At 30.9% G+C, this 18,976-nt stretch overlaps 1 protein-coding gene across 3 annotated transcripts in view; it reads left to right on the top strand.

The window, feature by feature from the left end:
* Positions 1-18,976, top strand: part of LOC130898096 (histone-lysine N-methyltransferase, H3 lysine-79 specific-like) — a 69,322-nt gene that overhangs the window by 5,851 nt on the left and 44,495 nt on the right. For all 3 annotated transcript variants that reach the window (XR_009059849.1, XM_057807177.1, XM_057807249.1), the window contains exon 2: positions 10,836-10,876. Coding sequence is in view for 2 of the 3 variants with exons in the window: in XM_057807177.1 (XP_057663160.1) it covers positions 10,836-10,876 (41 nt within the window). In the remaining variant the exon portion in view is untranslated. The remainder of the gene's footprint in view (positions 1-10,835; positions 10,877-18,976) is intronic.

The raw sequence follows: 18,976 nt of genomic DNA, 5'->3' as shown, positions 1-18,976 counted from the left end.
ATTCCGAGCTTTCGAATACTTATGAATTGATCATCTAGGACTGAAATTATGATCAAGTACACTATAAAAATTTGTATAACAATAATAAAATTTAATTACAATAATTAGTTAAGATTTGCGGCGGTTTTGAATTGTGTAATTTCTTGTAAAAACATTAATTTCATAGATTTCAAAATTCAATATTCAAATTGACGACTGATAGAAATATTGATTCTGATTACTATAGAAATTGTTTTCAATTTTCATTGGTTAGATTAGGAATAACGTTGAATTTTTATAGGTTAGGTTGTTGTGAATGACGTTGAATATTTTTCGGTTAGTTTATTAATGACTTCAAATTTTTATATGCTAGGTCGTTATGAATGTAGCTGAATATTTATTGGTTCGATTATAAATGACATTACATTTAATATGTTAGGTCGTTATGTCAATGGCCTTGAATTTTTTATAGAATTTGTTTTTTCAAAATCTAAAAATCTTAGAAATATGCATAGATTACACTAAGTTTATGTATCAACTTTCCGTTTATGATAACATATAGTATTCAGTCAAGTGACAGTGTACCGTCACCTAAGTTCTTCATAGATGGATGTGTACCAGTCCAAATTGAATTGTGCTAGAACTTTCGTGTAGAAGTATGTGTTTTCTTCTTCTTTTTGTCATTTAGCAAAACTTAGAAGTTTTTTTTTTCTTAAAATAAATTTGATCATTCTTATCATAGCCTCATTGGCATGACTTCCACTGCTGCTATTCTTCATGGACCCTGTGATACACGCCAGTCTCTGAACCTTGTATTTCCCAGATATTATACTTGTTCTGGAATAATTTATATTCCTCCTAGTACCTACGGATACAAAGTGTAAATCATAGGTTTTTGTAAATAGAAACCTTGATTGTATGAACAAATTTTTGAAAAATTCATTTAATATTAGATGAAACGCTAATTGTTTCTTGAGAAAAGCATGCCAAGAATCTGTATGTGTCAGAATGTGTGATTCACATTTATGTTTAAATAACTCTACGCATCTATTTTAAGTTTCTATACATAAATTGTGCAATGAAGGACATCTCACTGGCAAACTATCAAAAACTACACGTGACGAACTTAGATTGCGGCTAACGACAGATAGGCATTTACCTACATTTCGATTCTCCGGAACTTCCGAATTACTAGGAAATTAACATTACACGGGTTTTCCAATTATATTTCAGATTAACAAATAACTTGGATTCAAAATTTTTATTGGTCTGTGAGAATATTATACAAAGTGAGTTTTAAATTTTGAGCGCCTCAGCTATCACGGAAACAGTTTCGATCATTTTTATAGATTTTGAAACTGTAATAAGGCCGATATTAAGGCGGGATTTATATTGTCGTCAGATCTTTCGTTTTTATTTTGAAAATATTATGAACTCTGGTATTCTAGATACATCGTTCTATATTTTTCTATTTATGAATTCCTCAACACATTCTGTATATTTCTGATGAAATTTTCCTTAAATATTATGGCTTCGTGTCACTAAAGATAACAGATCAATATGGGTAGACAGAAAAAACAATAAGCGGAAAATTTAGTGCTCACTACGGCACATTACGAAATTCTCCGCTGTGCACGTTTTTGAGGAATTGGCAATTGAGCAATGAAAATCAAATCCATAAACAACGAAGGAGAATGGTTTCATAATAAAATGCTCCGTTGTTCAAGGGTAGGAAAAATTTTTTATATTCTTCCATGGCCTTGGCGACGTTCACGCCTGTTTTAGAAGAGAAAAAAGCCGTCGAAAAAATGTCTTTTCGAGTTTTCTTAACAGAACACTATCATTAAATTATTTATTGTGCAGCATTCAATTAGCATTATTCGAGCACTTAACTGTTCAAACTCTAACGAGGCCACACGAGTCTGTACTTAATTTCTTGCCAATAATAGTGTTCTGCTAAGAAAAATCTGAAAAAGTCATGACGTCTCCGAAAAATTCATCTAGTCGATAGCATTTAATTAGTATTAGTCGAGCACTTTGTTATTTAGTACCCACCCTTTTAATCTCCGAAAACAGGCGTGATCTTGCCAATTCCATGCAAGAATAGGAAAAACTTTATTCTGAAGTTAGGAAAACAGCCAATTTCTCAAAAACTTGCACAGCGGAAAATTTCGTAATACGGTGCTTAATTAACACATAATTTTCCGCTTATTATATATATCCAGAAAACTTCTAATTATTTCTTTAGGTAAATTTGTAAAAAATTTACTAATAAAATTGTTGCAGTGAACAATTTCCGCATTATAGCAGAAAACCTTCAATAACAAGTCTTTAGATGTGGCAGTCTTTTTCAACATGGCATCAATGTTGAAAAAAGTGCCACATCTGAGTTATAAGGAACATTTAAGACAGTTACAGCAGATGATTGGAATGATTTCCGTTTACTACATTACAAGCCATACGATTTTAAAAACTTTCAAGTACACTTTGTAACATTTCAATTTTTCTTATCTCTGTGGTAATCGTATCTTTTAATTTTTAAATATTAGTAGGTTTGCTTTTAGAAATTTCAAGTGTTGAATGAAATGTTAGAATTTTGCTTTATAAATTCGTATACTACGAAACCCAATATTCAATTATTCTTTCACGGCGTACGCATAATGAGATGGGATTCCTCCATTTTGCTGCCAAACATTATTGGTTGGGGTATTGTTAAAGTATGGAATCTAAATGAAGAAATTTCTAAATTATAACGCGTTTGAAAATACTTGGGTTTGGAAATATCATAGCCAACTCAGGTATAAACTGTATTGTTTTGAACCAACAGGAGTGGTGATTTCTACTGAAAACATCTAAAACGATTTATTAATACAAAATCCATCTACAACTAATCCACTCATGTATCATTTTTACTCCAGTTCCGGTTAAGCCCTCCATCTTACTCTAGCTTTTTTATTATATGTTCATTCTTACCTCGAGTACATGTTCTATTTCTTTATTTGTTCTTTTTCTACATACGAAATTTTCCTTTTTCAGCTCCTTAATTGTACCCATATTTTTCTTTATATTCTCAACATCAATTAGGCTTCTTTCTTTGTCTCTGTAGCGTATGTCATGATGGGTCTTATTAATGTTCTATGTAATTCAAATTTTGTTTTTAATACCATTTTATTCTCTTCAACATTTTTCTATTTGTACCAAGTTTTCTATTAGCTGACCGCATCTTTTCTTTTACTTTTTCATTTATTCTATTTCCATCATTCATTATATTACACTTAGGTAAGTACTCTAAATTCTTTACCACTTCCAACTCACATCTACTAAGTTTTACTTCATTTTTTCTTTCATCTCTCTTAGGTAAATTCTTATATTCTAGACCAGCTAGACCATTCAAGTTTCTCTCTCTGAAGAATGGACCGATTAGTTTGTTGTTAATTATTCCATCTCATATACGAGGATGTATTGATATCTAGTTAGCCTAGACCAGTTCCATGGATAAACAAAATATTGCGCTACCATAGCAACGAACAATAACTTGTTGAAGTGTCAGTGTAAAGTTTGACGTCAAAAAAGTGAACCAGAGATACGCAATAAATTAAAAGAAACAAGATGTCCACCGAAATTTTGAAAATCGAAAAATTGGATTATCGAGCCATCATCAAGGGTTAAGAGGCAATCAGATTTACGAAAATATGCTTAATACCCTTGGTGATCAATGCCCTTCGTATGCGACCGTGAAAAATTGGATTGCAAGCTTCAAATGTGGTAAATTTTCAATTGAAGATGATGACCGATCGGCCAGTTTCTGTGTCAGTCCCCGAAAATATCGATGCAGTTCATGACGTGATTTTATCAGACCGTCGAGTTGGTCTAAAACGGATATCTGAAGCACTGAATATTTCATACAGTTCACGTCAATTTGAACATGAGAAAATTGCTGCAAAATGGATCCCCAAATGTTTGAATGTTGACCAAAAGCGTGCAAGGGTAGAAGCATCGCGTTTGATCTGTGCTCAATTTGAAAACGATGTAGACTTCTTAAACCGAATTGTTTCTATGGATGGGACTTGGGTACATTTCTACGATCCAGAACAAAGCAACAATTGCTTCAGTTTTTTGGGATTGCCATGGAGTAATCATGATTGATTTTTTGGATAAGGGTAGAACAATAACTGGAGATTACTATTCGACATTACTGACCACTCTGCGGGAAAAATTGAAGAGAAAAGACGAGGAAAGCTATCCAAAGGTATTTTGTTTTTACAGGACAACGTCCCTGCACACAAATCTCATGTTGCTCTCTATCACTATTTCTTTCATCTCTTTCCTCATCTGAAAAAAAGTTTAGAATATCGTAATTTTTTTTCCAATGAGGAGGTAATAAAAGCTGTGGACTTTGAAATTTTGTTTGGTTCTATAGTAGGCTAAGAATTTTTCATTATATCCTCGTACTAATGTTTTTTGGTTATAGTTATTCAACGAGTTAATAAATATCATAACATTAATAGTGTATTAAAACGTCAAAGTTGTTTTTGTTGGTGGTTGTGTAGGTGGAGGGAAATTTCATAAACAGAAAAAATCTATTCGAAGATCAGACGTTGTAAATGCCACTATAACGGGGGTCATATCATGAAACCTATACAAGATTATGAAATAAGTCATTTCCAACATGCTTGAGGAGTTCCATAATATATTTGTATATACTAAGTTCTGTATATTATTTTCTTATTTAGATAAGTCAGATTGTCACATTTAGCTAAGTCAAAACGGAAATCTAAGAAAAATTCTATTGAATATATATTTTCCAATTCATCATAATTTAAATTGAATTATACTAGCGACAAGTGACTTCTGTTTAATGTCATTCAAAGTAATGATACAAGTGTAGATATTCAAGGTTTGTTAAAAATAATGTATAAAAAAAAAACAGTACAGCTGTCTTGTTTACTTCCAACATCTGCTTTTCAATAGTTATATAATGTGTACTATTTAGTGATTAGGTAATGAACTGAACTCAAAAGACTGGAGGTGATAATTAATAGATAATTTGAATTCTAGTGCCACCTGTTGAAAAAATAATCATTCATTTCCAGACCGGGACCGCCGGAGATTGAGGCAAAAGTTGATGTAAATTTGTGGATTTAATATTCTTGTCACTTTGTATAATAATATATAATAAAATGCGCCAAAAAGACAATGTAACCATACACCTGCCCTTCGCGAAATAACACATCTTGTCGATAACTACGCACACTAACGAATTTGTGAAGACTTACTGCTGACACCCATTTCCCACAGAGGTCTCTCGTACGGGTATATAAAATAGGCTTGATGATTCTGGGACAAACCTCGTAGATTTATCATTTCCGAAACTCTTGGTTGTTCTCTCCATTCAAAATTCTTGGCATCGATCTTCAACTTTGATTATTTTATTGAAACATTTGCGGAACCAGAAAATAGTCTGTTAACTACTCAATGTATTACTAGTGTTACATTACAACGTGATGATTTTTACTGAGAGGGTCAATGAATTTGCCACCAGCATTAGGTGTTATAATAATTAAACCACCAGGTATGGGTTAGTGAAACACAAAATAATTTGCAAATTAAGTTCCGGTAATCATGTTAAGCTTAAACGTCACGTCGTTCACGTGACGCGATGTACTAGTTGCTAGTCGTCGAACCTACACGTTGGCGAACATGACCTGCTAGTCATAGTAAGAAGCTAGCTAACAAGTGGAGACTATCTACAACGTCTTGTTTTTGAAATGTTTGTTCTCTTGAAAAATGAAGTGACGTGAATATATTGAAATATAAGAGACAAAGATTATTGCAATACAAAGAACGAAGTTTTGCAACAACCTATTTGTTTAATTGAAGAAAGGAGTGAGAAATGTGAATGAATTGCAATAGTGGTCGATAAGATGAATTAAGACTGTCTCAGAGAATCTGATACTCACCAGTCGATTAGTTTCTGCTTGAGGAAGGGGTGGATTCTAGTTATAGTTGATGGAAGGGCGCCAGAGTTGTTTTTGGCAAACAAAAGTTTCCTACTTATAGTGTTAAAATTTTTTGTACTAAATTTTTCTGTAAATTAAAAAAAAATTTGAAAAATTTATGACCACTATTTAGCTTCAGCTGACTACGTTATCGATTCATTGAAAAGGCCTAGATTACAAAATAAATGAAAAAACTATGCAAATTTGTCGCATACATTATGTTCAAACTAAATTTCTAGTTTGTTATTTTGAATCTTTAATAATTTGTTTTTTGTGCTCTAAAAATATTGCTTTTTTTATTTACATCTCGTAGCAGGTGTTTACTACTCTCAGCTGATAAATTCTGTACATTGTTATCGTTTCATTGACTCGAGTGGTGTTACTAAACGTTTTTATAAATGTATTCAAATAACCGGTTTAGCAAATCAAATATTTTGACGTTTTATTTTGAATTGAAATGTGAAAGTGAATTTTCAACTAAAAACGTGCATAAAGACCTTCAAGGTTGTTTTTTAACCTGGAGAGGATCTGCAACAACTCAGACTCTTACTTATTTTTAAAACTAGCCAAGATCAAGGTCATAAACCCAAGCTTCAGTTTGTAATAATTGAACCTCTTTCTAACTAGGTACTTCATTTTTAATTCTTAAACGACTGGCCACTTGCCCCTTGAAACGATTTAGTTTCAGTTTCTCTGCGAAAATAATTTGTTTTAATACAAACGAAATTTTAATTAAATAGTTTTCATAGTACAGATTTCATCAATGGATTTAAATCAACTTATTTACCCTTTTAACAGTGGAGAACTAGAACAAGCCTGTACTAATGCTTTTTTACTTTTAGTATTTGTGAGATTCTTCAGCAAAAAGTACTGAGTAGACGAAAAACAAACTATTTCAAGAGAAAGCTTTTGTATGAAAGCTGTGCGCAGGCATAAGTTTGAACATATTCGTTAAACGCTTGATTTGATCGTTGAGAAAAAACACTTTTATTTTATGTTTCAGTTGCGAATATTTTGGATTTTGTCATCACTATTCGAGTTATGACAGCTCTAATTTTTTAATTTCTTCGTTTTTTTTAAAAGGAATACTATATTTAAATCTAATTATTATTAATATTTTTGTATCAGAAACAAGGAAATGCAACTTGACGCGTAGGTCTATGACTACACTCAATTGGTTATCTACCGTTACGCCTGGGTGATCTTTTGTTGATCTATCGGACTATGTTATTAAATAAGCTTCAAACTTTATAGAACAAGAGCCGTGAGGGCCAGACCTTCCTTATCGTACGTAAACGTGAAAGTTCCGCCATGTTTGTCTCCAACACAGGTAAGAATAATCCCCACCGATGAAACTTGGATCGTGGTTCATTTGACAGGTAACAGTTAACGAAGGTTTACAAAATCTTATCGCAAAATTATTAATTTATCTAGCTCAATTTTAAAGTATTTTATTCGTAATAGCATTGAAACTAGCGATGCCCATTGCCAGACACATAGTATTGTTACAACTCTCCGCTGGACACCCCTAAAATATAATGTTTGGTAATTATGCTTATATTATGAAAGCCGATTTTAATATATGTTATTCAGAAATTTATTGAACTGTGTTGCCTCAGTAGCCATACAGTTTTGTGGGTTCTATCATCCTGCCAGACGCATTGAAAGTGGAGAGTGGAGATCAGATGCAGCAAATGGTGCGAGTGAGACAGAGCAAACTATCGGTTATCCAGTTTAGTTATTTTTTTTTTCATAATTTATCAAAAAATTTAATTAACTGAAATTATTATAGTCTGAATAATAAATTTTCCTATCTATAATCAATAAAAATTTTATAAGAAAATATCAATCATATCAAAATTCTAATCATTTAGTTCATACCATTTCTTATATTTATGAAATTAATTATAATTATTTCTATTGAAATTTCCAAGTTATTAATATTTTATTGTTTATTATACGAAAGATATTTTTTAAAACATAAAAAATTGACAGAAAAAATAACTGTTTTCAACTAAGAATTCAATAATTTTCATCATTCTCATCAATGTCATCATTCGTCGTCACTGTAATTTCAGTCCGAGGATTCATCGTTAACAATGTCGTCTTCTCTGTCTGTTTCTGCAATGAAATGAAAGAAAACCTAGTTAATTCAATTTTAAAGTAACAAATTCATATGAAATAATAGAAAATGATTACTACATACCTGGTTACGTTTGTAAAGACTCACTGACATCATTCGTTAGTTTATCCCCTTCAAACCATTATATTATTATTGTATTATGTATTAATTAGTGTGATGTTTCTGAATCGAAAAGTGAAATATATGATATGATGATATATGATAGTGATATTGAACAAGCTTCATTTTGAACAATTTCTTATTACAATTGAATAATGTACATGATAAGTTTTTATAAGGCAATAGCTAAACAACCAGATATTAAAATACATTCACTAATAACTACATGAGTTACCTAATAAATTCATATTCATTCATCCATATCTATTATATTATTACTTGTGTAATCAAAACTATTCAATTTACCCCTTAGTTTTCGAGCGACTAATACAGTTTGATTTTTTTTTTCGCAATACTTTCTCTCTGACATAGCTCTGGACATACGAGGATATATTGAAAAATACTTAGCTTACTATAGAACCAAACAAAATTTCAATATCAAAATATTTTATTACTCAACATATTCTCCTCTTAATTGGATACGTTTATTACAGCGAACCTGCAACGTCGCTAGACCTTCCAAAAAAATATTTCTTCTTGCTCTGCAAACCAGACCTCCATAGCTTTTATTACCTCCTCGTTGGAAGAAAATTTACGACCTTTTAAACTTTTTTTCAGTTGAGGAAAGAGATGATAGTTGGACAGAGCCAAATCTGGTGAATAAGGGGGTGTTCTAGTAATTCAAACCCTAAATCACGAATTTTTTGCAAGACAACATGAGATTTGTGTGCAGGGGCGCTGTCCTGCAAAAACAAAACACCTTTGGATAGCTTTCCGCGTCTTTTCTCTTTAATTTTTTCCCGTAGAGTGGTCAGTAACGTCAATTAGTAATCTCCAGTTATTGTTCTACCCTTATCCAAAAAATCAATCATGATTACTCCTTGGTAATCCCAAAAAACTGAAGTAAGAACTTTTCCAACAGATTTTTGAACACGAAACTTCTTAGGTCTTAGAGAACCAGAGTGTCGCCATTCCATCGATTGTTGCTTTGTTTCTGGATCGTAGAAATGTTTCCCAAGTCTCATCCATAGAAACAATTCGGTTTAAGAATTAAGAAAGATAGCCTCCTCATTTCTATGGAGAAATTATTTAATAAACAAAATATCAACCGCTCTCGAGATATTTGCAATTTACTATTTCAGTGCATGGCCCCAATGATTGTACATTAGTACAATCTACGTCATAATAAATTGAAAATTATACGTACTTTACGTAATAAATCACGTTTTTCTTTATAAGTTACTATACGCCAGTTTTTTAAAAAAGATAACAATAGTACAGTCTTGAACAAGAAATACTGACGATACTTTCTTATCTAAAATCTACTTGTTAAAGTGTTGGGTAGCTAAATTGAAAAGTAAATTCAAGTGATCGTCCTTTATTTAGAATCTCTTACATTTTAAAAAATGTGGCTGAATCAATTGGTATTGAATTATATTTCATAACTTGCCGCGGGTATTTATAGGTTAGTGCTTAAACCATTGATTAGATGTAACATATGAAAATCGAGTTGATTGGATAATTGTGCGCAAGTAGAAATTGTGAAACGCCATATCTATCAAGAGGTACAATAAGTCATTGTTTAATGACATTTGGCACTGAATGACTCCATTCAAATTAGAATGTAATTTAGAACGGGCTCACTAATCCATTGATTATCACACCGTGCAACACGTTTATTTCAAACCCGTGCAAGAAATGTCATAATTTTATTTGGAAAGAAGGATTTCGATTTCCCAGGAGAGGTGTTCGCCAATTGAAAACTTCGTTACTGGTGACCGTTGAAAGAATATATATATACCTGTAGCCACGATATAAATTTAGAAATCAATATTTAAAAGATTAAAAATTGAACTTTAATTATAATTGTAATATAGCGTTTAATTTTATTGTATTTTTATTATTTATTAGTAGCAAAAAATGTAGATGAAGTATACGAGGTATGGCTATATAATAACGAAACTGAAAGCGTTACTGAAGAAGTGTGCATACTCATGACACAGCAAACAACAGCTCTTGCCGTGAAAACTTCTATTACAAATGCGGTGCCTATTGTTTCTGTAAACCTGTAGCCATAACCTTTATTCGCTTTCCCGAAAAAAATGTTACGTGTAACAGTGGAGCAACGAATTGTGAAATTTCACGTGTAATTTGGATAAACGTAAAGTTTCGCTATTGAAAGGAGTGTATGATAGGTAATTTTTATTAAATGCATGTGTTTTGGAGCAGTTGACACGTTTTCAAGATCGCTAAGAAGATGTTTTAGATCATTCTCGCCCCTGATTACTGTGAATTGACGGTCGAAGCAATAAATTGTAACTGACATATGTGGTCGCTTTTTCTTAAGTTCGGCTTCAAAACGTGCCAATAAATCAGTATAGTATTGGTCATCTATTGTTTCTTTCGATGATATTGGTCTGTCTCCTTTTAATAATATCTTTGTATTTTTTCAAAAGCCCTTCAGTTCGTTTGTTTGATAAGTACATGCATAAAAGAATTTCAGGAACACTGAAACGTGTATTTTAGACTCCCAACAAGATAACATTTTCGAAATTAACTAAATTTACTTACATTGTGATTTATTTGTGTTTTATAATTTTATTTTTAAATTCTAGGATAAGCATGACGGAGCTATTGAAATTGTCGAAACTATTAGGTAAGTTTTTATTTTGTTTAGTAAGCCGGAATAGAAATAGTCCTAACAATAAATTGAGCACTGTTGATATATCGATTAAGGATCAAATTTATATCTCCCTAGATTAGGTGAAGGGTAATTTTGGGCATATTTTTTTTAAGCGTGTGATTCTAGATCTATATTAATGAATACAATATTTTTTATGGAAAAATTATTGACGTTTAGATTTAATTTCGGTTGTTATCAAAATATAAACTGACATTGATAATTACCGAAATTAGGTCGAAGCGGTAATAATCTTAAAATTATTTACTAATTAACTTATAACTGAAATGAATATAATTCGTTTTATTTTCCATATATATTTTATTGATAGTCTTGATTTTAGGTCTCTTTAATGGAAAATTGGTTTTTAGAATTAATGAAAGTATTGACGTTTCGACCGGTCTCTATCAAAACATAATTTGACATTGACAATTTTCATTATTATATTATATTAATAGATCACCTATATCATGAATATTAAAATAAAATCCTGTTTATCCTCGACTGTTGTATAATATACTTATTATACGTCTGCTTACGTCGATCTTAATAATACCCATTAATCATGACAGTGATTAATGAATCCATTCATTGCTTTTTTGCTTTAATTGTATCATATTGTTTTGTTATAAAAACTCTGTTTTTATAATTTTATCATGTAAAACACTGGTTCTATACAAATAAAAAAAATTGAAAAACTAAATTTTCCTATATCAGAGTCGAACGCGGGACCTGCAGTTTAAATGCACTGATCATTAACACTAAGTTATTAGCGACATTGAATGTGTTTGTCGTATATCGGTTTATGGTTTTTGAAACGATTTATAAATTGAAGTACTTTTTGAAACAATATAAATTTGAATCAAACCAGTCAACATTATTGTGTGTTTAACTTTCTCAGTGTTTTGATATCTTATATTATATTATACTAAAAAACCATTTATAAATGGATATAGGAAATGGAAGTGACTTTTCTTTAATAACATCAGAAATAAGAGAAGCTGCCGAAGTTGTCTCATCAAATTTAGGTATTGAGGGAAGTCAAGGAAAGTATATAACATGGCATATGAATTTTGAACCGGCAAAACAGATTATTAATAACTATAAATAAATACCATCCTCTTGTAACAGTAAATACCCAATATTTCCTAAACTAATACATACATTTTTGTGTAGATTATTATGAAGATATACGATTATTATAATTTTCAATAACTATGTACTATGTTTAAATGAACATAGTACATAGTACATACATATGAAATATTTGTTAGAATAGAATAATAATGTTTTTAATAATGTAACAAAATTCTCCAACAAAAAAAAAACTTCAACAATAATATTTGGTAGTAGTGGATAGTATAATATTCTACTTGCGTATAATGAGTTGATATTCACTCGGTATTTTATGCCACTCGCTAGCGTTCGTGGCAGTAAACTTCACCTCGTGAATAATAACCTTCATTATACACTCGTGAATAATATGTGAATATATAAATCACACTAAATAATTTTTTTTGGTATTTGTCATATCTTAAAAATAAGTAAAAGCCCTCTATTAAATTATTTATGAATTGTCTTGTCTCTTCTGATAGAATATAGTTTTTTGAAAAGGTAAAAGTAATGAAATATGTAGTTCTAAACGTTAATGTTTTCTCTCTTTACAATAACTAATTTGCAATCAAAAGAGACCTAAAATCAAGACAATCCATGAATAATTTAATCAACTGTTACTTATATTGTAAAATAACACAACTTAGGATAAAACAAAAACACATAAAAAGTTCTAAGAATTAAAAAGTGAAGGAAATTTAAATTATTCATAATTATTAATAACTTTTCTGTTTTTTCTAAATATTGAGATGTCTTTCTTATTATTTTGATAATCATTGTTGTAGGTAATCAAGACCGAAAATTTAACAACAAAAACTTACGAAAATTGTATAAGTAAAATGAATATAGACGTTTTTATATGTTTTATATAATTATTTTTTCTTGTTAAGACAACTATTTTGATTTTATTTTGATATTTATAATGTAGGTGATCTATTGATTGATATAATTACACAAATTGTAAGTGCCAAGTCATATTTTATATAGACTGAAGTAGGTTGTGACGTCAATTTTAAGAGCATAAATTTTCTATCAAATTGATTTGCATATTGTACTTAAAATTGATATTAAGAGCTCACTTGGTAAGAATTTTTTTTCCAGAAATAATATATATATATATATATATATATATATATATATATATATATATATATATATAATGCTCAAGTAATCGAATACCGGAAATATATTAAAGCTAGAACACTTTGGTGTTTAGTTCTCCTACAATCCCACTACAAAAACGCTCATAATCTAGCTGTCAACGACTTCACACACACAATGCACTACTGCTTCATGCATAAATATCCTAAATATCGAAGTTTAAGGTCATAGTCATTACTATCTTAGATTTTGAGAGTAATCAGAGTTCGTTCAAAGGGAAACAAATATAAACTCCGGATTTTCCAAGGGCGTGAAGAACGTTTGTGAGCAAAAACCTGGACCAACAAATGTATTCTTCAAAATGACAACGCACCTATTATAAGTCGCTTTCGCGAATCTTTTATCGTAAAAGTCTTCCTGTGTGTCCTCATCCGCCTTACTTCCCAGATTTAGCTCCATGCAACTTCTGATTTTAAAATAAAAGATGTACACTATATCTGACATTGACATGGTTACGACCAAGCAGATCAAAGCCTAAGAAAATAATTATTTTTCGGATCATACGATACATACATAATCTTTATTCATATTCATCACTTAAAGAACATCGACCTTAAATGAAATCAGCTGCTATCGATTCCCTTATTTATATTCCTTATAATCTGTAATATATCCTATCCAGTTTAGATTCCCTTATCCACCCTCTTCTTTATCGATTTAGCAAAAACAGCATCCACCTAATCCACCCCCTCGACGAACGGTACATTCGTTTGCACTGCACGTATACATGTTCTCTTTTCAGATAATTTGGTTTTCGCCTTTAATCTCTCAACGTTGTTGTCAAGTTGCACTTTGACGTAGATTTTGAGTGTATTTATTTGAGTAATCAGAGTCACATTATTTTATTTACAATTTGATAGAGGTTAGTATTCTAGTGAGAAATTATGTTTCAGCTAGATAAATGGCATAAATATCTGTTGAATTGGGCATTTGTCAAATTCTTATGGTAAACATTATAACAAAGTAATTCAAAAACTTGTTTATAGCGAATATGTATGTTCAATTGCGAAGGTCATCTCAAACAGGGAATATTTGTTGTTGGTCCATAATATTATTCGTTAGACCATTGTCACTCCTGTGAGGATTTCTATTGGAAGTAACTTTAAATGATATCTGTTCAATGCTGGTAAGCTCTAAGAAAAGGTGTGGATGGTGAATTGTCTCAAATATGTAATTAAAATTTGGAATAGGGGTCTATCTGCATTGCCCATTGTGAATGATGTACATACTACTTGGATAGCTTTTTATGTGAAATATATGAAATGTTTTATAGGCTCCCATTCGACTAGATACTTCAATTGGTCACTAATCGTGTGTAATTTTTTCATTTTTCTTGAAAACCTCAATTTCAAATGCCGAATTGAGTGATTCTACTATCAAACAGTATTGCCTATTAAATTGAAGGATCCTTTGGGATTAGTGATGTACTTTTACGTTTAAAAATTGTGTTTTGAATTATCGTAGTATTCTAGAAAAAAAAAAAAGGAAGTACTTATTGTATAATATTACATGTATCTGTTTTTCCCATTCCACGTTTTTCTTACCGTAAGAGACCCTTCTTCGCTAATAGTCATAATAATTTTAAGTAAATCTGCTTCGAAATAGGCCTTATTTTGTCATAAAACTCTAATATTGTTTTTCTTAAGTGTGCTTTTTCATTTTCGGTCAAACACAATGCTACTGCCACCTAAAGTTGCTACGAGGATGTATTGATATCAAGTTAGTCTAGACCAGTTCCATGCATAAACAAAATATTGCGCTACCATAGCAACGAACAATAACTTGTTAGAAGTGTCAGTGTAAAGTTTGGCGTCAAAAAAGTAAACCCTAGTTACTAAATAAATTAAAAGAAAAAAGATGTCCACCGAAATTTTGGAAATCGAAAAATTGGAGTATCGAGTTATCATCAAGTATCTGTAATTAAAAGGGTTAAGAGGTAAGCAGATTTACGAAGATATGCTTAATACCCTTGGTGATTAATGACCTTCGTATGCGACGGTGAAAAATTGGACTGCAAGTTTCAAAAGAGTTAAATTTTCCATTGAAGATGATGAACGATCGGGAAGGCCAGTTTCTGTGTCAGTCAGATATCTGAAGCACTGAATTATTCATACGAACGCGTTCATCATATAGTTCACGTCAATTTGGACATGAGAAAAATTGCTGCAAAATGGATCCCCAAATGTTTGAATATTGACTAAAAGCGTGCAAGGGTAGAAGCATCGCGTTCGATCTGTGCTCGATTTGAAAACGATGTAGACTTCTTAAACCGAATTGTTACTATGGATGAGACTTGGGTACATTTTTACGATCTAAAAACAAAGCAACAATCAATGGAATGGCGACACTCTGGTTCTCTAAGACCTAAGAAGTTTCGTGTTCAAAAATCTGTTGGAAAAGTTCTTGCTTCAGTTTTTTGGGATTGCCATGGAGTAATTATGATTGATTTTTTCGATAAGGGTAGAACAATAACTGGAGATTACTATTCGACATTACTGACCACTCTACGGGGAAAAATTAAAGAGAAAAGACAACGCCCCTGCACACAAATCTCTTGTTGCCATATAAAAATACGTGATTTAGGATTTGAATTACTAGAACACCCCCCTTATTCACCAGATTTGTCTCCGTCCGACTATCATCTCTTTCATAAATTGAAAAAAAGTTAAAAGGTCGTAAATTTTCTTCCAACGACGAGGTAATAAAAGCTGGGAGGTCTGGTTTGCAGAACAAGAAGAATGGATTGGTAACTTGCGTTATAGGTTATAGTATTGGAACCTTTGGGAATACGATCACAGGTCAAAATACTGAAAGTGGCACTGAGAAACTTCAAATCTGTTTATCTAGAAACACAAGGTAATTTAAATCATTACACTAGCTTATAAACATTTTGTTGCAAGGAACTTTAGACTTTAGACCGGTATCAAAAATTTAGTCGGTTTTTTTTCCATCTTCTCTAGATCCCGAAATGAATAAAAAACCAAGGATTCCTTTATAACACTTCTTTCCCCAACAATCATCTCTTTTTTGAGTCCAATGACGTGATTTGACTGTTCCAGATTCAAATAAAGTATGAGCATTAGTATAACCACTCTCTTACACTTCATACATGTTGAGTGATCAATTGGATCGGCAGCATTATATTCATTTTTATTATGTAAAACTGCTTTGAGACTTTGTTCTTGTCAATAAAGAGACTCCATTCATTTGACCAATACTTCAGCAAAGCCATGAAAATCAGCATACCATTCAAATAACAGCTATACATAAAATTTTCTCTCTCGTACGGTATGTAGATACTAGAACGTCTTAGTAAAGGCATTTTTTTTATGACGTTATTAACTCAGTACGTTCCTGAGAAAGGTCTACGTCTCTGATAAAAAAATTGAAAATGAGGTTAGTGGATAAACTAGCTGTCAGCTGATGAGTTGAAATGACGGATGTTTATATATTGTACACTAAATATTTTATTGAATATAGATACAAAATGAGCTGCGCCATAAATAAATTTTGTAGGCTTGTGTTATAATTGATTAGATATTCTAATATGTCTTTGAGAAAAACACGGAATTTTAAATTTCCTTCCGACGTACTAAACATACGTGTATATGAAGATCTATAAATATACTTTTCAAATTATTATTCAGGATTACCTTGTATATAATTTTTTTCTAAAATTTTACTCAACTAATAAGAACGCTTTCTCGCGCGATTTACATTTCTAGCGTATATTTATTGATGCTCTTGAATGTATAATTGATGCTTAGTCATCTATATAATTAAAGGTGCTTTCCCAATCATCACGAAGGAATAAATTATTATTTACTTATGATACAGGTGAACCAAACAAAATTAGCTTTATTTTTATTTTCACTTTGGTATTTTTTTGTATATTACTGTACAATAACATTCTTGATTTGGTGAAGGGCATGACAGTTAGAATCAAGGCTAAAACTCGAGACATTTTTATCAAATTGCCGAAATGAATTTGACTGGCCGGCAATTTACAAAATTACAAAAAAAATACAAAATTTTTTAAAAACTTGAGGATACCAATGAAAAGGTATGTTGTGTAAGTTGCTTAACATTCCATCCTTTTTCCCTATCCTAAACATTTTATGAGCTCTAACAGTATATCAAAATCTCTGTTTTTTGTTGTATTTATTTGCTTTGTTAACATACTTATACCCACTTACGTCGAAACCATCATCACTTCAAATTGTCGTATATTCAGTTTTATTAATTATTTGATATTAATATTATTTCTTTCCTTTATTGCCATTATCATACTACAGTGTAACCTTAATATAACGACTTCCTCGATTTAACAAATTCTTCGTAATCCCCTTGAATTGTCCATAAGAGTCAATGTAAAATATACCCTTACATTACCAACATTTTTTGCGAACAACCTCTTTATAACGAATTTTCAACAATCAAGAGAAAGTATAAATACCTCTAATTAACGAATTTTGTCAACCCAAAACCTTTATATAAAGTTCCCACCAATGTATAACTGTTAATCTCATAGTATAAGATTCATGTCGCTACAGGTTTCGACACGCTTTTGTTCGTAAAAAAATAAAACTATTTTTTTACCTCATAACGAATTTTAGACCAACCTAACCTCAACATAACAAACCTCAGTTCATCGAATTACTTGATATAACGAATATTTACTTGTTCTCCATTTTTCTGGTATTTTTAATTTTTCAAGTTATATCAATTAATGCTTCTTACTCGAATCCTTACTATATTTTGATACTCTCTTTTTTGGCATTGTATAAATACTCTATGTTATCTTCATCAGTTTACTTGAAATCTCTATTATTCTCATGATTCGTCTATCGATTTATGAATATAAATGCAATTTTGCAAGTAAATGGCCTAGATAGGTACGTTATCGATTAATCTGAGGAAATTTAAAATAGCATCAACACCTTTCAAGTTATTGATTAGTCAATGCGTCATGTCAGTTTTGAAAAAAAAAATTCCTAATGAATATGTATTTATTTCGTTAGATGTGGTTTCTTTATATACAAATATTCCTATTACCATTGTGAAAAATATATTAATGGAAAAATGGAACAAAATTAAAGAATATACAGAAATACCTCAAAATGAATTCATAAAAGCTATAGAACTCACACTTACAACAACATATTTTAAATATGAAAATGAAATATACAAACAAATTGATGGTTGTGCTATGGGGGCTTCCATTTCAAGTGTTATAGCACAGTTGGTAATGGAAGATCTTGAGGAAACAATTCTAAGCAAACTTGATATAAATATTCCATTTTTTTTCCGATATGTAGATGATTGCATTTCTGCTGTACCAAAGAGTCACATTAAAAACATAAATAAAATCTTGATGTCACATGATATAAAATTAACAATAACGTAAGAACAGAATGGTTAACGAAACCAACTTGGTCCTCAAGATATTTAAACTTCAATTCGTGTCACAAAAAAGATCAGTGATAATAAGTTTGGCTGATAGATCTATCCAACTATCAGATCCTGAATTTAGATGCTTAGCTATTCAAAAAACAAAAACTGCATTGAAAGAAAATAATTATCCGGAAAAAATGATAACATATTCATGAAAAGGATAAACAAATACTACAATCAATTTAAAAATAAAATCTGAAAGGAAAGATCAAAACATGAAACATTTTTCTTTACCATATGTACAAAGACTTTCCCAACAATTATCGAATTATTTCAATAAATATGATATTAGTATAAGTCATAGAGGACATAATACATTATCCAAATATTTCACTAAATTAAAATCTA

Source organism: Diorhabda carinulata, chromosome 1 (assembly GCF_026250575.1).
Source record: "Diorhabda carinulata isolate Delta chromosome 1, icDioCari1.1, whole genome shotgun sequence".
NCBI classification, from domain to species: Eukaryota; Metazoa; Arthropoda; class Insecta; order Coleoptera; family Chrysomelidae; genus Diorhabda; species Diorhabda carinulata.
The sequence above is the reverse complement of the archived record's forward strand: the minus strand, read 5'-3'. Positions and strand labels throughout refer to the sequence as shown.